This window comes from Argopecten irradians, chromosome 8 (genome assembly GCF_041381155.1).
Source record: "Argopecten irradians isolate NY chromosome 8, Ai_NY, whole genome shotgun sequence".
Lineage (NCBI taxonomy): Eukaryota > Metazoa > Mollusca > Bivalvia > Pectinida > Pectinidae > Argopecten > Argopecten irradians.
Window position 1 is genome coordinate 36,625,723 of NC_091141.1, and position 20,558 is coordinate 36,646,280.

General features: G+C 34.9%; 1 protein-coding gene across 9 annotated transcripts in view; it reads left to right on the forward strand.

Moving 5' to 3' along the window:
* Positions 1–20,558, forward strand: part of LOC138330248 (transcription factor SOX-13-like) — a 182,776-nt gene that overhangs the window by 125,943 nt on the left and 36,275 nt on the right. For 2 of the 9 annotated variants that reach the window (XM_069277719.1, XM_069277722.1), the window contains exon 1: positions 3,239–3,811. The exons of 6 other annotated variants lie outside the window; for them this stretch is intronic. In XM_069277719.1, coding sequence (XP_069133820.1) covers positions 3,762–3,811 — 50 coding nt within the window. In that variant the 5' untranslated portion in view covers positions 3,239–3,761. Of the gene's footprint in view, positions 1–3,238; positions 3,812–15,971; positions 16,110–20,558 lie in introns of those variants that run through there. One more of the 9 variants, XM_069277720.1, reaches the window with a different exon arrangement.

Below are 20,558 nucleotides of genomic sequence, written 5' to 3' on the forward strand. Positions count from 1 at the left end.
GGATTTCACTTGTACTACCCCTTAAGCACTTTGTTACTGACTCTATATAATCCGCGGACAGGTAAGGAAACTGTATACCTGGCGAAGGGGCTCAACTGTCTCGTTAAGTCATCATACAATTAACATTATGATTCATCTTTACTAATACCGTCCGCTGATTGCATCTGTAGTGTTGGGGTGCATTGGTGCGACATGGTCTGTTTGTGTTGTTTAGAACTGTTGTTTACTAATAACGTGCGTCATTTGCTATCAGTGTCTACTTATCAATTCTATAGAATTAGATTATTTACCTGATTGTTTTTGATACTCTCTCTTTATTACATTCTGGGATGGGTGTTTTGTTTTGGGTTTGGTTTGGTGGTTGGGGACGTAATAAATCAAGGAAGGCTGAAGTCTTCAACAGCAGTTGGAATTTTATTTGATGGAATGTGAACTTTTAATGATAGAAAATACTTAAATTTAAACACATGATGGTAAAATTGATTTGATGAAAATATTCATTTTTTTCTTTCATACTATTTCAATTTTTTTTTTTTTTTTTTTTATATAATTTTGATAATTTATATTTAGAAAATGTAATTTAATGGTATTTATAATTAGAAAATTCATGTTTATAGAAAATTATATTTGTTTGATAATTGAAACAAATGTTTTTTAAAAAGAAACAGATGCTTTATAAAGCCATTCGCTTAATGCCTAAATACACTGGATAAAAATTTAAAGTTTCTGTTTTTCTTTTTATGGAACGGATGCTGGGATTTGAACATTAAAAAAAACTCAATGTGAATAGGATGGCGAGGTTTTCATCGAGAACAGGAACACTTATTTGGTAGAGTCTGACATGCATTTAGATAAGTGAAACTGTCACTGTAGAAAAAAAACTATAAAAAGTGTGGTTTCCTGCGACACGGAGGTATTACTGTAAGTTATTGTATGACTTTGATAACATGCTTGTTTCTTTAGCGGTAATTGTGGCAGAATTGGTTCGGTCTATTTGTCAGAGAGCGTCTAGTGACCACTGGTCCTAAGTGGTGCTTTATGACCCCTGCTTTTACTGGCTAAAGGTAATAGGCCATCTTCAAGACGTTACATTATGGCCAGTAGTCGTATGGAGGAAGTGGAGACTTTAATTCCTGAAATAAAATCCATTTCTCTGTATAGAGGGAATCTGATTTGGTCATATACAAGAGATCTGTTACTTCCTAAGGCTTTAAGATGAAGGTCGATCCCCAGGTACAGAACAGAACAAATTTCTGTAAATTTGTTAGATATCATTCCTGCCTCCACTGGCACTAGATGTAGGAGATCAGGAAAAAAGGGTGCCTTTTCTGAATTTTTCTCCTCTTTAGCAAAAATAAGAATGGAACATGTATATTTCTGAATTGTGTTTCCCCTTAAGCAAAAATAAGAATGGAACATGTATAAAGATTGTAATATTAAACTATTTCATTCAAGATAAATGCAAATGTTTTAAAGTCATATCTAAAACACAACACTATGGAGTGCAAATCTTAGCACAGAAGGTTGTGCCTCATAATCTATGGTGTTAAAAGTCAAACTGAAATATCACCAATCTGCACTTACGATCTATAATACTCATTTGTGTTGGGCTGATAGCTGGTGTGATTTATTACTAAAGTATTCACGTCTGCTAATATAATCTGTAAAAATGAACCTAAAATGTAAATAAAAAACATTGTCAGCGTCCCGATAGCTACAGTGGCTGATTGTCAGCCGGGTCTGTAACAGTAATAGAGGCGATATCATGGCTTTGAAATGATTTCCACAGAATGCCCATTGTAACCAATTATTTGTTGTGTGCAATATTTCAAGTATATGCCAAAAAACCGTTTCTCTGTTCTTACAGAAGTTCCCACCAAAGTTATAGGGTCACATCATACACGATTATAGCTCTACCATATGTAAGTAGCAGCCTGGGGAGGGTCCTTGAGAACAGTTTCCCCCTCCCCAGGGGAGGGTCCTTGAGAACAATTTCCCCCTCCCCGGGATCAGAGGCAAGGTGTTGGGTGACTGTAATGAGATCACAACAGTCAGAGGTGTTGTTGGACCACAGCAGCTGTCTGGCTTATTGTTCTTATGGCTAGCCCCCACAGGGACAGGCCTGTGGTTTGTTTTCATTGAACCTTCACAAATGACTTGTCCCAGCGGGGTCTGCTCTACAATGGCAGCCAAAGACTTCTACAATGGTACCAGGGGGTTACAGGCTAGGGAAACAGGTCTGTCTCAAAGACAATAGCATCATACCATGGGAACAGGTCTGTCTCAAAGACAATAGCATCATACCTTGGGAATAGGTCTGTCTCAAAGACAATAGTATCATACCTTGGGAATAGGTCTGTCAATAGCATCTACTGAAAGTCTCTCAAAGCAATAATACTGGAAAGGTCGTTCATACCTTGGGAAAGGTCTGTTCAAGAATAGTAACTTGGGAAAGGTCTGTCTCAAAGACAATAGCATCATACCTTGGGAATAGGTCTGTCTCAAAGACAATAGCATCATACCTTGGGAATAGGTCTGTCTCAAAGACAATAGCATCATACCTTGGGAATAGGTCTGTCTCAAAGACAATAGCATCATACCTTGGGAATAGGTCTGTCTCAAAGACAATAGTATCATACCTTGGGAATAGGTCTGTCTCAAAGACAATAGCATCATACCTTGGGAATAGGTCTGTCTCAAAGACAATAGCATCATACCTTGGGAATAGGTCTGTCTCAAAGACAATAGCATCATACCTTGGGAATAGGTCTGTCTCAAAGACAATAGCATCATACAATAGCATACTTGGGAAGGTCTGTTAAAGAAAATAGCATCATACTTGGGAATAGGTCTGTCTCAAAGAACATTGCATCATATACCTTGGGAACAGGTCTGTCTCAAAGAAAATAGCATCATACCTGGGAAGTCTGTCTCAAAGACAATAGCATCATACCTGGAATAGGTCTGTCTCAAAGCTAACAATAGTATCATACCTGGGAAAGGTCTGTCTCACAAGACAATAGCAGACATACACTTGGGAATAGGTCTGTCTCAGACAAAGACATATGGACTCTAAGACAGTACAACTGGGAAAGGTCTGTCTCAAAGACAATAGATCATACCTTGGGATAGGTCTGTCTAAGCAAAGATCATAATGTCAAAGACCTGATATCAACAATAGATCATACCTTGAAAGTCTGTTCATACTGGGAACAGGTCTGTCTCAAAGACAAGACAATGGCAACAGGTCTGTCTCAAGACAATGGCAACAGGTCTGTCTCAAGACAATGGCACTAAGACTACAGACTATGACAATAGGTTTGTCTCAAGACAGTGGCACCATGACGCCCAAAGACATGAGACCTTGGCAATACACAACAGGAATATAGGAAGTCCTCAAAACATTATTACCATTGCAGCCATAACTTCTCTCTTTTTTGTCGATCTTTGTCTTTTTCATCTTTGTTGATTTAGTTGTAGTTGTAATTCATCATGCCTGTTTGATGGGATGACAGTTCTTGCTGAATACTTTTGTTGTTTTGGTAGTTGGGGTTTTGTTGAAGGCAAATTCGTAATCATTGTTTTGTCACAAAGGTTTTGGTAATACTTGGTGCTGGTACTAATTTGGGGGGTTGTGGTTAACACTGTTGGTGCTATAGCCCTGATGATGACCGTGGAAGAATCATATGTGGTGCTAGGGAACCATATGTGGTGCTAGGAAGCCGTATGTGGTGCTAAGGAGCCATATAAGATGCTAGTTGATGCTCTGTGGTGGCCCCACATGGTACCAAAGATGGTGCAATCTGAAAAGGTAAGTGTTGACAATGATTGATATCTTTCACCTGTTGTTACTTCAGCGATGCTTTAAAAACTTAACAGACTTTTTTTTTGTTTAAACAAGCAGGTGGATTGTTCCGACATATGTTCTCAATAAGATTTCAAGAGTATCCAACAGTTCCAAGCAAAGGAATGTCGGTGTTTGCTACCTACATTGTAACTCAGGAAAGCCTGGATTTCAAACTACACACCAGCTTGTCTTGTATTTGATTTCACAAAGTTTGCAGTCTGATGTTGTTGGTTTATTCCTTGAAGTTTAATTTTTCTGTTTATCACATAAAAAACCAGCAGGTTGATAGACCTGCAGCAGGGAACAGTATGTGATTGTGTTACATACTGCAAGTGTTTGTAAAAATGATACAGCCGGGCAGAGAAAATGTGCACACCCATCTAGAGCTCAGGGAAAGCATCAGATGGTTAAATTGTTCTCTGAAACTATCACACGGCCTTGCTGGAGCTAGCCCACACATGATAAAGTCAGATTACTAAGTATTGTCTTGCATAACTAGAATGCCAGATTGATAGGGAGGGACCTATTAGAGCAAGCTATTGATGAGGGAGAGAAGTCCAGCTGCTGTACCCAGGGGCAGTGATAACAGACCTAAATAATCTCTAGTCCTGCTTCCACTCTGTCATTGTTTAGTGTTTAGTCCAGTCTGTCTTTGTCTGCTGGCTGTAGTCAGTACAAAATAAATAAACACCCGTCTTTCACTACAACCCCTCCCCACTCCCCACCTCTCTTTCCTTCAGCTTATAACTTATATAATAAACTCCTGGCAGAGCATTCCCATATGTTATAGAATACTGACCCAGTACCCAATTAAATCTGACCACAATTGGCTGTAAAATGACCACTGTGGTCAGTTTATTAGTGACTGGAAAACACCCCAATTTAAGAAATTTAAAGTGACAAGTGCCAGACTCTTGGCAGTAGTTTTATTTGTAGCCAGAGTTACAACAGATTCTTTGATTATTGAATGATCTCCTAGAACATTGTACGATCATGGTAAAGATGAAAAACACTTAATTGATTAGAGACATCCTGAACAATTTAGCTGAAATTGGACACTGAATACTCCCAGAAAACCACCCATTTGACTGAAATGATATGGGGGCCTGTGTTAAATTTTATCATTGTTATGATCAGGTGAGCTGAGTGATACTTGGAAATCATCAGATTCGGGAGTGTGTAAAGTTTTGATTTAATGGGGCTAGGCTGTGTCAAGTGTCGGAGCTTGGCCCAGCCGGGAGATAAAAGGTGAACCGGGATGATGTCGGTACATCTCTAAGACAAAAGGGGTCAGAATTGCGATAAGGGCCACTCTCAGTCGTGTGCCCAACCAAGTTCTGTTTTGTGTCTTCTCCGTGAAGATAGATGAACTTTTCCAGTTTTATTCAAGGTTTGTTTATTTAATGTTATAAGCCTGCTTGTTTGATCTTTCATGGGACTGTTTGTGTCTTTCATTCGTTTGAGAAATATGTCATTGTAGTTAAGGAATTTTATCATTTTCATTTATTTTTGATTGAGGAAAATGAACAATTTTTATTTTCTAAACCTTGACCTTGAAATGGGCGTGATTGGTACCCATAACCTTCACGTCCTCCCTTCTATCTTATGTCTTTCCCCTTCGTCCCTCTGTCTTTCCCCTGTCCTGTCCTTCCCTTCCAGTCCTGTCCTTTTCCGTATTGTCCAACCTTGTCCCTGTTTCCTACAGTGACAGGACAGCATTCATGTCTTACAGTAAAATCTACTTTAAAGTCTCTTTGTAAATCATTCACCCCTGGAAACACATTTAAACTCTTCTAAATAAGGAGTGGAGTAGTCAATTATGTAATTTCAGGGGTGAATGAGTTAAAGGCAAAATTAAGGTATTGCTATGCTGGTGGCATGTGTGGTGGCAACAGTGGTGACCTTTGAGGCAACATTTGCGTTAAGGTCAAGGTCACTGTTGCTATTGTTCTCTTTGACTGATCAATATGTTTAAACTTCATGAATATTCTTAGCAAAAGTGACTGCTTTATACTACTTTTCATAAGATCAAAGGTCAAGGTCACTGTTACTATAAATAATTGCTTTTACATATTACTTATTATAAGATCAAAGGTCAAGGTCTCTTAATATAAATAGAGATTTGGTTTCCATGGTAGATGCCACACATTTATTATAAATTTCTGTAGAATTCTTCTTTGTTAGTTTGTTTAATTTTTTCTTGATTTCAATTTTTAAGGGATTAGAGATAACAATTGTTAGTTTACTTTATTAAAAATACATGAATTAAAAAACAGTTGTATTAAGACCATAAATGATGAAATCTTTTTAGAAGTGTTCATACCTTGAGATTTCAATTTGACAAAATAAATGTGTTTTCAAATTGTGGTAATCTCGAAACTTAACTGCAGCAGCACATAGGCAAGTATGATTTTGAATATTTATCAATGTTTAGAATGTTCCTGGAGAAGTTGGTGTATACGGGAGGTATCAGATGCCAATGGTTTGTAGTAAATAGCTCAATTTAATTTAATTGTCGGTTCACTACTACACTCCCATCAAATATTTCTTCCATCACTTCACAAGCCGATAGTGTTCATGCATTTACAGAAATATTTCGTCAGTGAATAATTTGTATCGGGTTTGTTTCTGTAACTAAAACAAATGTTAAATCTGAAATATGGTGTAAATAAAGCATATAGAAATTTAAAATGTCTATTTCTATGTTTTTGGGGGGATGTTTTCACGCAAATTCGGTGAAATAATGTTTCAGCTTATTGTCAGTCCATGAAAGAAAAATAATGGCGAAGTGGTTAAGGTGTCTGACAATGTTGTATTTATCTTAAACTTATGGGCCGTTACATTTTATGAATCTAAGGGATATACAGTTGCTAGGTATTAGCTGTAGGTCTATGGTTTTTCTCCTCGAACTTTGACTCCTCACCACCGATATTTGTTATGACCTATGATCTTGAATACCCTGGTGTAGCTGGTTATATTAAAAAACAATAAAACGATAATTAGGAAAATGCTGATATACCTTTGTATAATTTTGTTGATTATTTTACTTTTATGAAGTTTCTCAGTAAATGTTTGACAATTTTTTTAAACAAAATATTCGAAAATTATCAGTGCAAATGTATATTCATGATTCTCAAATTCAATTTCTTAAGAACATTTGAAATATTTCAATGAGATATCATGCATCTGAATTTTGAAAATGTGTGCAGGATTATATGGGATATATTTGCATAAATCTTTTAAGAGCAGATAAATTTCTTTTTCCTGAGCAGGAGTTGGATATCTGTATAATGCACGATAGGAATGACCGCGGTTTTAATTGGAGGAATGTGTCCTTATTGGCACGGCCATTTTTTTGCACCAGGTATAGTTGTACCACCCTTGTCTCAGCTTGTTTGTAGCAATTACAATGTTCCGCCTATTTTACTGTGCACTGTTTAGGCAAATGAGGCATTATCACAGGACATTAAAGTGGCGAAGAACAGAAACATCAGTGCAGGGGAGAGCCCAGATTAACATCAGCCATTGTTTCCCAGGGGGCCACATTGGGTCAGGGAGCAGTCCTTATCTAGGAATTAATCGTTAATGGTCTAGATGCCTGCAATTAATTACTGCCAGAAAAGTTTATACTGATGTGGAATAAATTAAACAAGACCAAGGTGGTCACAGTAGATTTACTTTTTCTTCTTGGTTATGTAAGTGACATCTCCGATTTGGCATCCAATTCTATTTTCTACACAATTAGATTCGGACCAGGATTTTACGTTGGAAGGAAAAATATGTTTGCTCAAGCCTCTATTGAATTCATTTGAATCTATTTAAATGTGTTATTTTGTAATTAAAATAAAGATAGTGATAATTGGTTTATATAAAATAAAGAGAGAGAGAGAAAAAAAGAAAATTATGTTAAAATAAATTTAAGGATATGGTGAAAAACAAAAAGAGCTATATGACAGGTGATTCAATTTAAAAAATGGTTTATGGAATGTTTTAATATTGTTAAGTTTTGAAATTGTTGAATTGAATATTTGATATTCATAACTTAATGATTGTTTGATGTAGAGGTGGGGTGTCTGGTCTCTTTTAAGATCCATCAGTAAGTTTACAATTTTTGGGGGGTTTATTTGGAGGCAAAAATTTTAGAACAATGAGAAAAGTTTTTTAGTTTCTTTCTTCTTTGTTTCTATTTCCCCAAGTCCTGAAATTGTTCATTGTGTTGAAAGCTTTATCTGCTGTTATCGGTGTATGATTGTACAGTAGTACAGATTCATCATCTCTCCAGAATGACAAGTATAAACAAATACTGTCTTTGACAGCGATCATTGCCTGCTGTCTGGGCCCAGATTAAATCTTGATAAGCTGGACCTATTCTCAAGACTCCCCATCATGCTCCAAGCCAATCAGGTGACAGGTTACTCCCAATCTAGCCAATCAGGGTTCAGGTGACATTGGTTTGAGCCAATCAGTAACCCCAGTTGCTCATTTCCAATTGGATAAGGGTGTGACCTCTTTTGTTGGGTGACAGGCCATTCTGCCACTGTGTAGGCTAATGTTTATCTCTCCTCAGAAGTTGGTAGTGGTATTGTTTTGAGAACTCCTGGATTATCAGGGAATTTGATCGGCCTCTCCTGGGATGGCTGGGGTGTTGGATTTCTTCTCAGGACTTACAGCTAATGTGTTTAATAATCAACACTTCCAATGCTAGCCCCTTTGTTTGATAAACACAAGTATTTGTAATGATATCTTGCTGAAACAAGGAAAAGGCGCTAAAAGGGAACAAGGGGTTAGAGTAGAGGACTCCCAGTGGGGTCAGTATAGGGGGCATATGGGGCCTTGTGGTCAAGTGCAATCATGCAGAGTCTCAGAGTCTAAATTCCCATTCATTTCTCATTATAAAACTAAAGAATGGAGTTAATTCTCTGTTCCCACATTTTCTTAGGGATGCTATACTCAGTAGTGGCATTCATAAATACCTGACATTAAACAGTCCAGCACAATTATAACGAACTGGGGACCAACAAATTGCATAAATTATATGATTTAAGACAAAGCTTACTGTTCATCAGTTATTGGCATTATAAAACCAGTTTCCTGTAATCAAATGCAAATGATTCATCAAAGAATAATCATCACCAAGTGCATCTACATTAACATACAAAGACGGGCCTGGTTTTATAGTGTGTGAAAATAAACAGCCCTCTAAAATACGAAAATCAGCAGTATACACTGGTATATTTTCTGTGATATTTCAGCTTTTCATCCTGAACTTCTATAACAACGGAAGAAATAAAACTGAACATTTATGGAGATTCCTGCCGGCATGTATCTAGTGTATATCCATCGGCTTCTTAAAATGTTTCTTTCAAAAACATCAAAGGCACCTCGGCTGTGGGCTCAAGCTTTGTTAATGCCGCTCTTTTGGTAGCCATGGGTAGCTATCTCGAGCTCCACAGGTGTCCCTCGAACCTGAATAAATATTGTTAAGATGATAACATACCTGTATTTTATCCTAATGATATTTGTACACAGGTATCCATTTCTACTAATTAGAATGATGAACTCCCAGACTTCTATAAAGACTCGTCGGTGTTTGACGGAGCTTTGTGGCAGATAAGATCAACAGTAACATCTAACTTTTATAGAATACTTGGAGATTTAAAGAATGGAGATAGTTGGTATTTTTTTGTTTCAAGTTGCTCCCGTCTATAGAATTATCAAATTGGGCAGTCATTATACATTTTGATAAAGATTATCAACATTTTCATAAAAGCATTATATCATCTTTCTGCTTTGCTTGACTTCTTGGAAAATTTGTCTTGTTTCTGATGATTTCATTAATGCTGTGTACATCAAAATGTTTTGTCAAGGTTTTTTTTGTCTTTTGTTGAAAAATAGCTTTACAATCTTATAACCATTGGCTTTTTATAGACAATACATTTAGTTTTGTAATTTTGTAACTTGAAATGATCTATTAAGGCTCATTTTGGGAGCAAATTACTCGTTAGAATTGAATTTTTTCCTGGAATTTGAAACTATAAAAAGAAGATTTATGAGGACAGGCGCTGAAGCCCTTCCCTGTGTTAGGCCATCTTATTTAGAATTTACAGTGAAAATTAGTTTTAACATAAAATGCAGTATTTACATGCATGTTAATGATGTAATTTTGAATAGGCAGTCAGAGTCGTTATAGGGGGGGGGGGGGGGGTGTTAATGTTAGTCGTGTAATTATCGTAACATAATGGTTATCGTTACCTGTAGAAAAGTGGAAAGTGGTGCAGCCTACCAAATCACCATCAAACTCACCTATAAAATAACCTACACATACACAGTATCATTACATTTATGTATGGTGCCCTGATACTGTATAAGTTATGTGTGGTGCCCTGATACTGTATAAGTTATGTGTGGTGCCCTTATACTGTATAAGTTATGTGTGGTGCCCTGATACTGTATAAGTTATGTGTGGTGCCCTTATACTGTATAAGTTATGTGTGGTGCCCTGATACTGTATAAGTTATGTGTGGTGCCCTGATACTGTATAAGTTAATGTGGTGCCCTGATACTGTATAAGTTAATGTGTGGATTGCCCTGATACTGTATAAATTATATGTGGTGCCGCTGATTTTGCATAAGTTATATGTGGTGCCCTGATTCTGTATAAGTTATATGTGGTGCCCTGATACTGTATAAGTTATATGTGGTGCCCTGATACTGTATAAGTTATATGTGGTGCCCTGATACTGTATAAGTTAAATGTGGTGCCCTGATACTGTATAAGTTATGTGTAGTGCCCTGATACTGTATAAATTATATGTGGTGCCGCTGATTTTGCATAAGTTATATGTGGTGCCCTGATTCTGTATAAGTTATATGTGGTGCCCTGATTCTGTATAAGTTATATGTGGTGCCCTTATACTGTATAAGTTATATGTGGTGCCCTGATACTGTATAAATTATATATGTGTTGCCCTGATACTGTATAAGTTTTAAGTGGTGCCCTGATACTGTATAAGTTATATGTGGTGCCCTGATTCTGTACAAGTGACATGTGGTGCCTTGATTCAGTAGAAGTTAAGTGTGGTGCCCTGATACTGTATAAGTTATATGTGGTGCCCTGGAACTGTAAGTATCTGATATGCCTTGTCAACCTTCTGTAATTGCTCTCAATTGTCATTGGTGAACTCTGGTTATACCAATTTACATGGCAACTACCTGTTGAAGTGCATGCATACCGCCATATATTTTCTCCATGCTCGCCTTGTGACATGAGCGAAGACGTGTGTACACATACATCAAACAGTCACTCTTAATCTTTTATTGTGACATAATTGTACTGTAAAAAGCAGAATTATGTTATCTCCAACCATAATTTCCTGTTCCAACAAACACATTTACTGAATGGCTTTAATGTTCATAATCAAGGCACTCTTTATGATATATTAACCAATTAGTTAACAGTTGGCATTGTTTCAAGATGTTTGCACTTGAAAATTATTTCTATATCTTTTAATAATTTTAGGGCCTTTAATCTGAGACAATCGTAAACCACAATGCCAGCTTATGTCGAATATCTTGCCATGATTTTAATTTTGATTTTGATCTTCGAAACAAGCCTGTGCCCATGGCAGCTCCTTGCCGCAGCCAATGTTGGAACAAATTACCGAAGCTCAGACAGAAATGTTGAAACAATCAAACGTTTGGAATCAATGAAGACTATATCTTCGTAAATGTATAGTTCTGTCGCCGAAGCCGTTTGTGTGTAAATTCCGACACAATAGACTCCAGACCGTGAGTGGCAGGTTACGATGGAAATGTTGAAACAATCTAATAGATAGATGTATTGTGAAAGTTTGTGATTATCTTTGATAATGTTATCCGCACATCTTATCGTTAAGGGGGTGGGATTTCCTCTTCACTGTGTCTTTAGTCTGAGTTTTATTACATTTGATAATAATTACAGACAAGTAAGGGGAGGGAGCCTGCTTTAATAGGTGAGTCTTACCAGACCAAAGTCATTGTGAGACTTTCCCTGTTTAACCCTCGACAGATTCTATCGGTGGCCATTTTGTTTGTTGGTGCTCCCCTTCATTCTTATCGGCCCATTAATAACTCTGTCGGCTTTGTAGTGTAGTTAGCTTAATGTTGCTATGATTACTCACGCCTTTAAAGTAAATTGGCTTCAGACCCTTGGTGATTTTCGCCAACAAAACAACATTTCTGATATAAATGAACATCATTATATACTCCATAGCACAGGAATGTATTATTAATCGTGATAGAATTTCTATTTTCTTCATCTGTGTTGTCTTTTTTTTTTCTCTCGATCGTCTGCTGTCGTTTTGTTCCTCCAATGCCCTGTTCTTTGCTTCTATAATGAATCCTGATAGAATTTCTATTTTCTACATCCGTGTTGTCTTCTTTTAGTTTTTGTCTCTCAATCGTTTGCTGTCGTTTTGTTCCTCACTTGCCCTATTCTTTGCTTCTATAATGACTCATAGACTCAACTCTTTGGCATAAGAAACATTTCCTGTAATTTTTTATCGGAAAATGCTTTTTTTGGATTGTTGTTTTGTTAAGTTATCTTGTGAAAGGCATAGGGACCAGCTGAATTTAATAAAGTGTTAGGAAGTTTGATAATGCGACAATTCATCATTGTGTTGCGTACCAGCCAGCTTCCTGCCCTAGCTGCCGACTTTTTAGAAAAAGCACTTAAATTGTTCTGAAATTTTCAAGAGGTGTTTATTTTACTTGTTAGAACCCTAGCACGTCGGTTGAGGATGTGCTATCATTTCAAACATTTATGCTCAAAGATTTTCGGCTTTTAAACATCCTAAAGCGGGTCAAGGCTGTACTTAAAGAAATTGCTACAACTTTTTCACTTCATTTTAAAAGTACTTCCAGAAGAGTAATAAAGTGCAGAAACAGAAGGAACCTAGTCAACATGGAACCGTAATGGAGTCCCCGTCAAAACGCTTTACCATGGTAACGGAACAGCTTTAAATATCTACGTCTAATTCCGCCATTTAATTGGTATGATTTAAAGGGAAAGTGACGGCTTTGTTTATTTGTTCGATTTGTCAGGATCGCACAAAAGAATGTTAAAGTTTCCTAACTAGTTGTGGAGCATTATACACATCGGTATTTTGTTATGTTTGGGTTGCACAGTGAAGCTATTTTCAAAAGATACACATGCAAAGAGTTAATTTTTCATTTCATTTCTTGGAGCTTCGTTCTATGTTTAAAACTTCAAACGGAAGACATTGGCTGGCAATGGCCTTTATTTGTAGCCTGAACATAAAGTTAACGTTTTCATAAAACATGTAATTTATGTGACTACTCAGAAATCAGACGATTTGATCCATAATGGTGAAAAAAGTGCTGAAACATTTTATCACAAAAAGTTTTACCTTATTGATCAGTAAAAAAATTTTATCATAAAAATTTACCTTTTTGAAGTTTTTAAATATGAAAAGAACACTGAAATATCTTTTTTAAGATTATCAATCAAACATCACTTTTTCTTTCTTTAAAATGTCAAAGAGAAAAATAGGCGGTGAGATTCATCCAATGATTGTGAATTTAACATATGTATATGAAGGACAGAATTATAAATATTAAGTGGATATATACGAAAATGTATATGATATATATATAGATAGTGATGTAAGGCCCAGTATCTACAGATTCAGCAGCTGTCGACTAACTAAGCCTACCCTTCGTCTTTTGTTTTTCTGGTGAGGTGTTTTTATTAGCTTCGTTTGTGAAGTTCCTGAAATGAATATTACCTTGTGTGACCGAAACAATCTGGGATTCCTGGTTTTAATAATACTCCCGTTGCCTCTCGCTGCCTCTCGGCTTTCCCTCACTATTTTGATATTGTGGTGTTCACGGAGGAGGCTGGTGTTTTTATTTAATGAGCCATTAATGTGAGCAGTCAGGATTAGTTTTGATGTGTGTATGGGGGAGAGAAAAAGTAAATTAACTATCCAGTGTCACCATTGGGAAGGAAGTGCTTAATCTACCGGGATATGTTTCCCCTGTATCTGACCCAAACCATCTGTTGTAAGAGCCTTAAAACAATCTATTGTTTCCTGTGCTCCTGTGCCACCGACTTGATAAATAAGCTATTGGAGTTTAACGGAGATGCTTTCCAGCCATTCCCCAGACAAATGATACATGAAATATGCTCTAAGTGATCAATTTACACGATTTGTTTTTATGGTGTTTTTAAAACTTTTTTTTTTATTGTGCGTCCATCTGTTAAGATTCTGGTCCATGAAGAACATTCAAATGGACATTCACCTTTTTGTTTTATGAATAATTAAAGTTGTTTGTTTTTAAGTCAAAGAACTTAAAGATGTCATAATGAAGCCACAAGGGAATAGTCTTTGTAAAAGTCTTGGTCATTTTTGTTAGATTTCAAAAGTCAAATTCATCCCTGACAAATAAAGTTTTGAGTTTGAAAAAAATTGAAACAAGTGAAATGTTGATTTTTAACAGTTTTAAAAAACAAATGAAATTTTGATTTTACGAAAGAGGTATCTTTAAAAAGAAAAAATAATCAGAAAGAAAGAAATATTTTATCAGAAGGCATTTATTAGATTACAAGTTTTGAAATAAAAAAAAGTTGAGAGTTTTGCTTTCTTAAGCCATAATATAAAAATATCTCCACATTTTTGCAACATCTTAGAAAACCAATATGACATTATACAAACACTAACGTATTTAATGATTTTAAAAAAAAAAAAAAAAAAAAAAAAAGATGATGAAGAGGTATGTGAAAGGCTAGAGATTAGAATCTGGTGTCGAATGTCAGAGAGACACATATTTACTTGGCTGCTTGAGCTTTGATTCCCAAAAAGTCATCCATCGTTGATTTTGATCTGACTCTGCATTGAAAGCTCCAAATATCCAATTTTAAATATTTACAAACAGAAATGTTGGGTGGCCTTTGACCTCTGTCAGAAAGCAGGATAATGATATGGCGTTGTTTCCTTATCTGATAGGCCCTCCACAGTAAAGTATGGGCTGGCTCAAATATTGATCTGTTCCAGTGTCACACAAGATGGAGTTATGTCCCTTTTCACTGTCAACTCATTGATAAAGACTTAAGACATTTATTATTAATTAATGATAACAATGAATCAGGAGTACTATTGTTCATTGGATGTGTTTATCAATTATCTAGTAATAAAAAATATCTAAAGCTCCCTTTAATTTGGTTCAGAGTAATACTTTATTATGTTTTAACTGGTAAATATATATATTATTCTATCTGGAAATTCATCTTGTTATCTGTAGTGCTAAAAAAATAAATAAGCTAAACTTTACGTATTTTAATTATAAATAATATTTAATTCTTTTTTTATGAAATTTAATCAATTTTTCAAAAGAATTAGACATTATAAAAAACAGTTACTACTATCAATCTTTGTGGAGTTGAAGTTAGTGATGTAATATATATTCCTTCAAATGTTGTTAGATAATTCATTGAAAGAAATATCCATCATTTATTTTTATCGTTCTTTAAATTATAAACATCGTTATAAGTATCAAAATGCTTACATTGATAATTCTAGTTATCAATTCATCAAAATTAAGTAATTTTAAAGTTAAAAAAAATTATATGCTATTCAAAAATGATTTTTTGTAGTAGTAAATACAAAAAAGATAGGTCAATCTATAAAATTTTAATTTTTATATTAATATGTAACTTTAATTCATCAAACAGAAAGATTGAAGTAAATGTTTAAATATATTAAGCAGTGCAAAAGTTTTTCTTATTAATTTGACCAAATGAGGAGATCTAAATTACTTTATATTTCAAAGAAAACTGATTTCTTAAAAAAAATTAAAAAGAATTACAGGAAATATTTCCTGATTATAATTTCCAGCAAACCTTCCGATCTGTGGCTAAGTTTGTCCGTGGAAAAAGTGTTGACAAAATCATTTAGAGAGAGCAGGTCCCCCTCGGAGGTCCCCCCATAGCTCCTGTTGATGTGTGTAAGAAAGACAGCATTGTACTACTACTGTAGCAGTAGTTTCTTCTCAGCCTCCCTGTCCATCAGTCAACACACTAGCCAGGAGCCCAGCGATTGGCTGCCTGCCCAAAGGAGGGGGGCTCTCTCTCACTGGTCTACTGTGTCTATACTACAATATGGGGCTAGCAGGCTTTTGTTGTGTACATACCTACTGTAGTGTTGTCTGAGGAAACTTATATTGGAGAGGTCAGGATGCATCCTGTGCTACTGCAGCCTCTCAGGTAGGAATATACATTTATATATACATGGAGGGGTCTTATGGTACACCTGCCAGGTAAGGTTAATTACAGGTACGCTACTCACCTGCTACAGGTGTACTCCACCGACACACCTGTGTGAGCGAGACAACGAGGATGTGGATAAAAGATGCTGTAAGGTTCCGATGCTCGTAAATGTTTTGTTTACATTTTCCAATGTGGAGAAATGTATTTCTCAGCAGTTGGATATGTTGAGCAGGTGCCGAGGAATTTTGCAGGTCAATAACACATGTGGCTAGCATGTCATTCATACACTAATGCATGTTACTTTTAGTATTTGTCATGTTGAAATGATCATCATTTTCTTATTTTCATTTGGATATTTCTCTGAAAAAAATGCATTCTTAGTCAAATTCATGGTACTGTAGGTCATAATCTTGAGTTTTAAAATGTTCAAAATAATTTCATCACAATTATGTTTTTATTGTTTAACCCATTGTTTCACTGTTTGAAAACTACCAAAATTATTCAAATGTTGAACAACTAAAAATAATACAGTTCCGTGCATGCGTAATTTTCTCTAAATTGATTTTTACTATATATTGAGAACAAACAGTAAATGTAGTTCTCCAGAAAAGGTTAAATTTAATTTTTAATGATTTCTAAATGTTGCGATAAACATATTTTAGTTTCTTTGTATTTAAATTTGTTGAATCCGTAAAAACATCAAAAATATGGTTAGAATTATCATATAATTCTTCTTAAATTATCAACAAAATATAGATTAATTTCAGGAAGAATAATTTGAAATAAAACGGAATTTTCAAAGAATAATGTAAAAAGTTTGAACTGAAACAATAATATAAAAAAATGGATAAAATGATGCATTTTATCTATATAACTTACAAAAAGCTATTTAAAATTTGTGATATATATATGATGTCCAATCATCATTTCTATCTGAATAGTAATCTATCTAGAAATATTTGTCTATGTTTGCCTTAAAGTGAAAAAAACAACTTATGAGAATACAGTGATAATACTAAGTCAAATCTCAATGAAAAGTAGATTTTTTTCTATGACTCCATCACATCAGTATATCATATATATCGTTTAATGAAAGTCTGTTTTCATTGCAACATAAATCATTCTAATGATAAATAATCACCTTTCTGGTTGCCAATTGATGAAAATACTTAAAAAGACAATGAAACGAACAAAAAGTTCCATGTTTTTTTCCTCTTTCTCATTTAGCTGAACTAAATCGTGAATTCCAAAACAGACTAAAAAATATTATCTAGTCTTAAGAAAAATTCCAACAAGTGAATGCTTACTTTCGTCAGAAATTCATTATTTCCTTTTAAAATCAACATGATTAAGATTTTTGTAAGAAGAAAGTTGTTCGTAAAAAGAGATCTTTTTGTGTGGTGTACGTTTTACTTAGGTCTTCATTGCTGTCAAAATTATCTTGGGTGAAACGGAGCAGAGCGTATTATGTGTCATAGAGTTTGGCATATGATATTTGAGCCCAGTCTTCATAATGCTTACTGACAGGCCTTTTAACTTGGAATGACTTTTTTTCTTGTAGAAAACTACAATAATTCAAAATTATCTTAAGGGTTTGAAACAAAGCAGCTCTGGGGGTAGGTCCATATGTTCTAGCGTTATGACACGGAATTGACAAACGGCTGTGCTCAACTGTTCTATTATCTTTAACTTTGGAACGAAATCAGATTGAAGAGAAATTTACACAATTCTGGACGGTTTTGTTTTAGATATATCATGATAAAAGAACAAAACTAGCAGATTGTTTGGTTAAAGTATATTTTATTTCTAACACATGTGGCCCTTAATCTTTTTCACTGCCATATCTGTACCTGGCAGCTCAAACTGTTTGTGTTTTATTAATTCTACTCTGCGATAAGAATCAAATTCACCTATTCAAACTATTTGCCTTTTTTCTCCCGCTCACTCCTCCTTCAGAAATCAGAACCATAAAACTACCAAACAAACACTACATATGAATGAAATACAAGTAGATGGAGTGTTCTGGGAAAATGTCATAACGTCGAAATGGTACCCAGGCCTTTCGATTTCCTGTTTGACTGAAACATATATTCCATATTTTCCTCATCCCCTACGTTGTATTGCTAAGCATAGATGTAACAGACATTTTTATATAAAGGAAATATTTGAAAATATATTTACTGAATATTTATTTGCATAATTTATTCTCAAAAAAAATAAATATATATATATATATATATGATTCCAAAGACTAATTTATATACTATAAAGAATATCATGGTGAGGTTTTTCTGAAGATGTCCTCATCTGTTTCCTCTGTTCAGTATTTTATATGGCTAGTTTGAATCTCTGTGTAATATTCTGTGTGAATGGTGTATTTTTTATATGGAAAAAGTGAGTTGATCCATATATGTTTAATGATGTCTTCCTATATTGAATATCAGCTCTGTAAATAATAAATTCGTAATGTGCATGATACTGATGGCTTATAAAAAGACATGAACAAAAATAAATGTCATTATGATAATATACCTCAAAACTTTGGGAAGTCATCACAGACTAAGTCTGATTTTAGGTCTATTTGACCTAATTCTTTGGCTGAAAATTACGCCATATTGGGTCATTTCAGTCTGATCATTATGATGTAACTATTTCATAATAACCCTATTTAATGTCCAGACTAAGTTTAGCACATTGACTTTGACCAAAACTTGTGTTAATTGATATATTTTATTTTTGTTTGGTTAAAAGCTAGATATTGGCTAATACATTAAAAAGTCCTTTATAAGAGATTATTCTGTTTAGGGATCAAAATGTTCAAAAACTCATAGGAGGCCACTAATTATTGGTCCTTATACATGGTAGAAATCTTAAAGAAGAAATTTCAGGAGGTTTAAAATTTTAGTTTTGATATTACTAAAATATTTACAGTTGGATTGGTTTTGTAATTAAATCAAGTCTCTATTCATTTATCAGTTGTATGAAGAGAATCAATATTTGACATCCAAATGCATCTCTTTGGATTGTTTAAACTCTTACTGGACTGATAAGGATATTTGACAACAATAAATACTGGGAAAAATACTCTGAGAGCACATGACATTTGTCATATTTTAGATCAGTAAAATTCTATTGACGATGCCAAGCACTGGACAATAGTTATAATTATTGCGAAACATTCTGTCATTTTAAGCTATTGGTTAAAATACCCGATTTGAATAGATCACATGTCACATAAAATAATCTTTACGATATACTGATAATAAAATAAAATATTCATCCGAAGTATAAAATTTTTAATAATTACGTATTTGAAAATTATGACACCACAATTTGTAGGTTGCGGTTTAAGCAAACCTGCATGTGACAGGATCGTATTGTCGTGTAATACAAGCCCTTGATTATAATGGATAATAATACAGAGAAAGTGAGTTACAAATCAATTACAATGTGTAATTATGGGAGGTATTTTCGTATTGTATAAAAACGAATGATTGTCAGACAAACTTGCTATGTGTTTAATGTAATTCCGCACTATTCTCGGTAGGAAATGGCAGCGATACACTGTTTTTTTAATGCATCTTCAATAACGGCATCAAAGTCTTTTGTGCAAAATGGTAATTTTTTTTTCCTGATTTATGTCAGGTAAACACCACTTGCACTTTTTGAAAAGCGGCAGTTTAATTTGAAATACACCACAACGTAGCTGTGATTAGAAAAGCACTGCTTGTACATCAGAGATACAGAGGCTGAGCCGAGAGAGATTCAGAGGCTGAACACTGCAATCAATTAGAGCAGCTCTGGCATTAGATGTTCCAATTTGACAAAGAATAAAAAATCAATTAGAGAGACAGGTGGAATTATAGAGCTATTGTAGCAGACAGGATATTGTGTGAACAATACTCGGATGATACTAAGTAGACTGAAATGAACTAATTTACGAATCAATATTACATTTAATTACGACTTTGTACAGTTGTCCCAAACCTGGTCAGATCAATTAATCAGGAGTGATGGAGATTCGGGATGAGATCGAGCTCCACGCGACTGTCGCTACGCAAACTCCTCAGCGGTCGTCGGCGAAGGGTATCCATCATATATCCTTCATTGACATGCAATCCGATGACAATCGTAATTACCAGGACTTTAAACTCGCTTGTAACGTAGATTACGAGACATTGTATCCCTATCATAGTTAATAGCTAGAAACGTTGTCGCAGTAAATCTAATATTGCTTTTAATCTCCTATTTAAATGAAATGTGACAAATAACATAAACCCGAACGTTTGATTTTAAAATTGATTTTTTTTTATATATCAATTGAAAGTATCGCTCTCTTGTGGTATATGTGAGGTTGTTATCTCGCTAAGGAACTATGAACACAGGGAACCAATAGGTTTAAGTCTCTTATTGTTTTGATGGGATAGGTATAATTGGAGACAATAA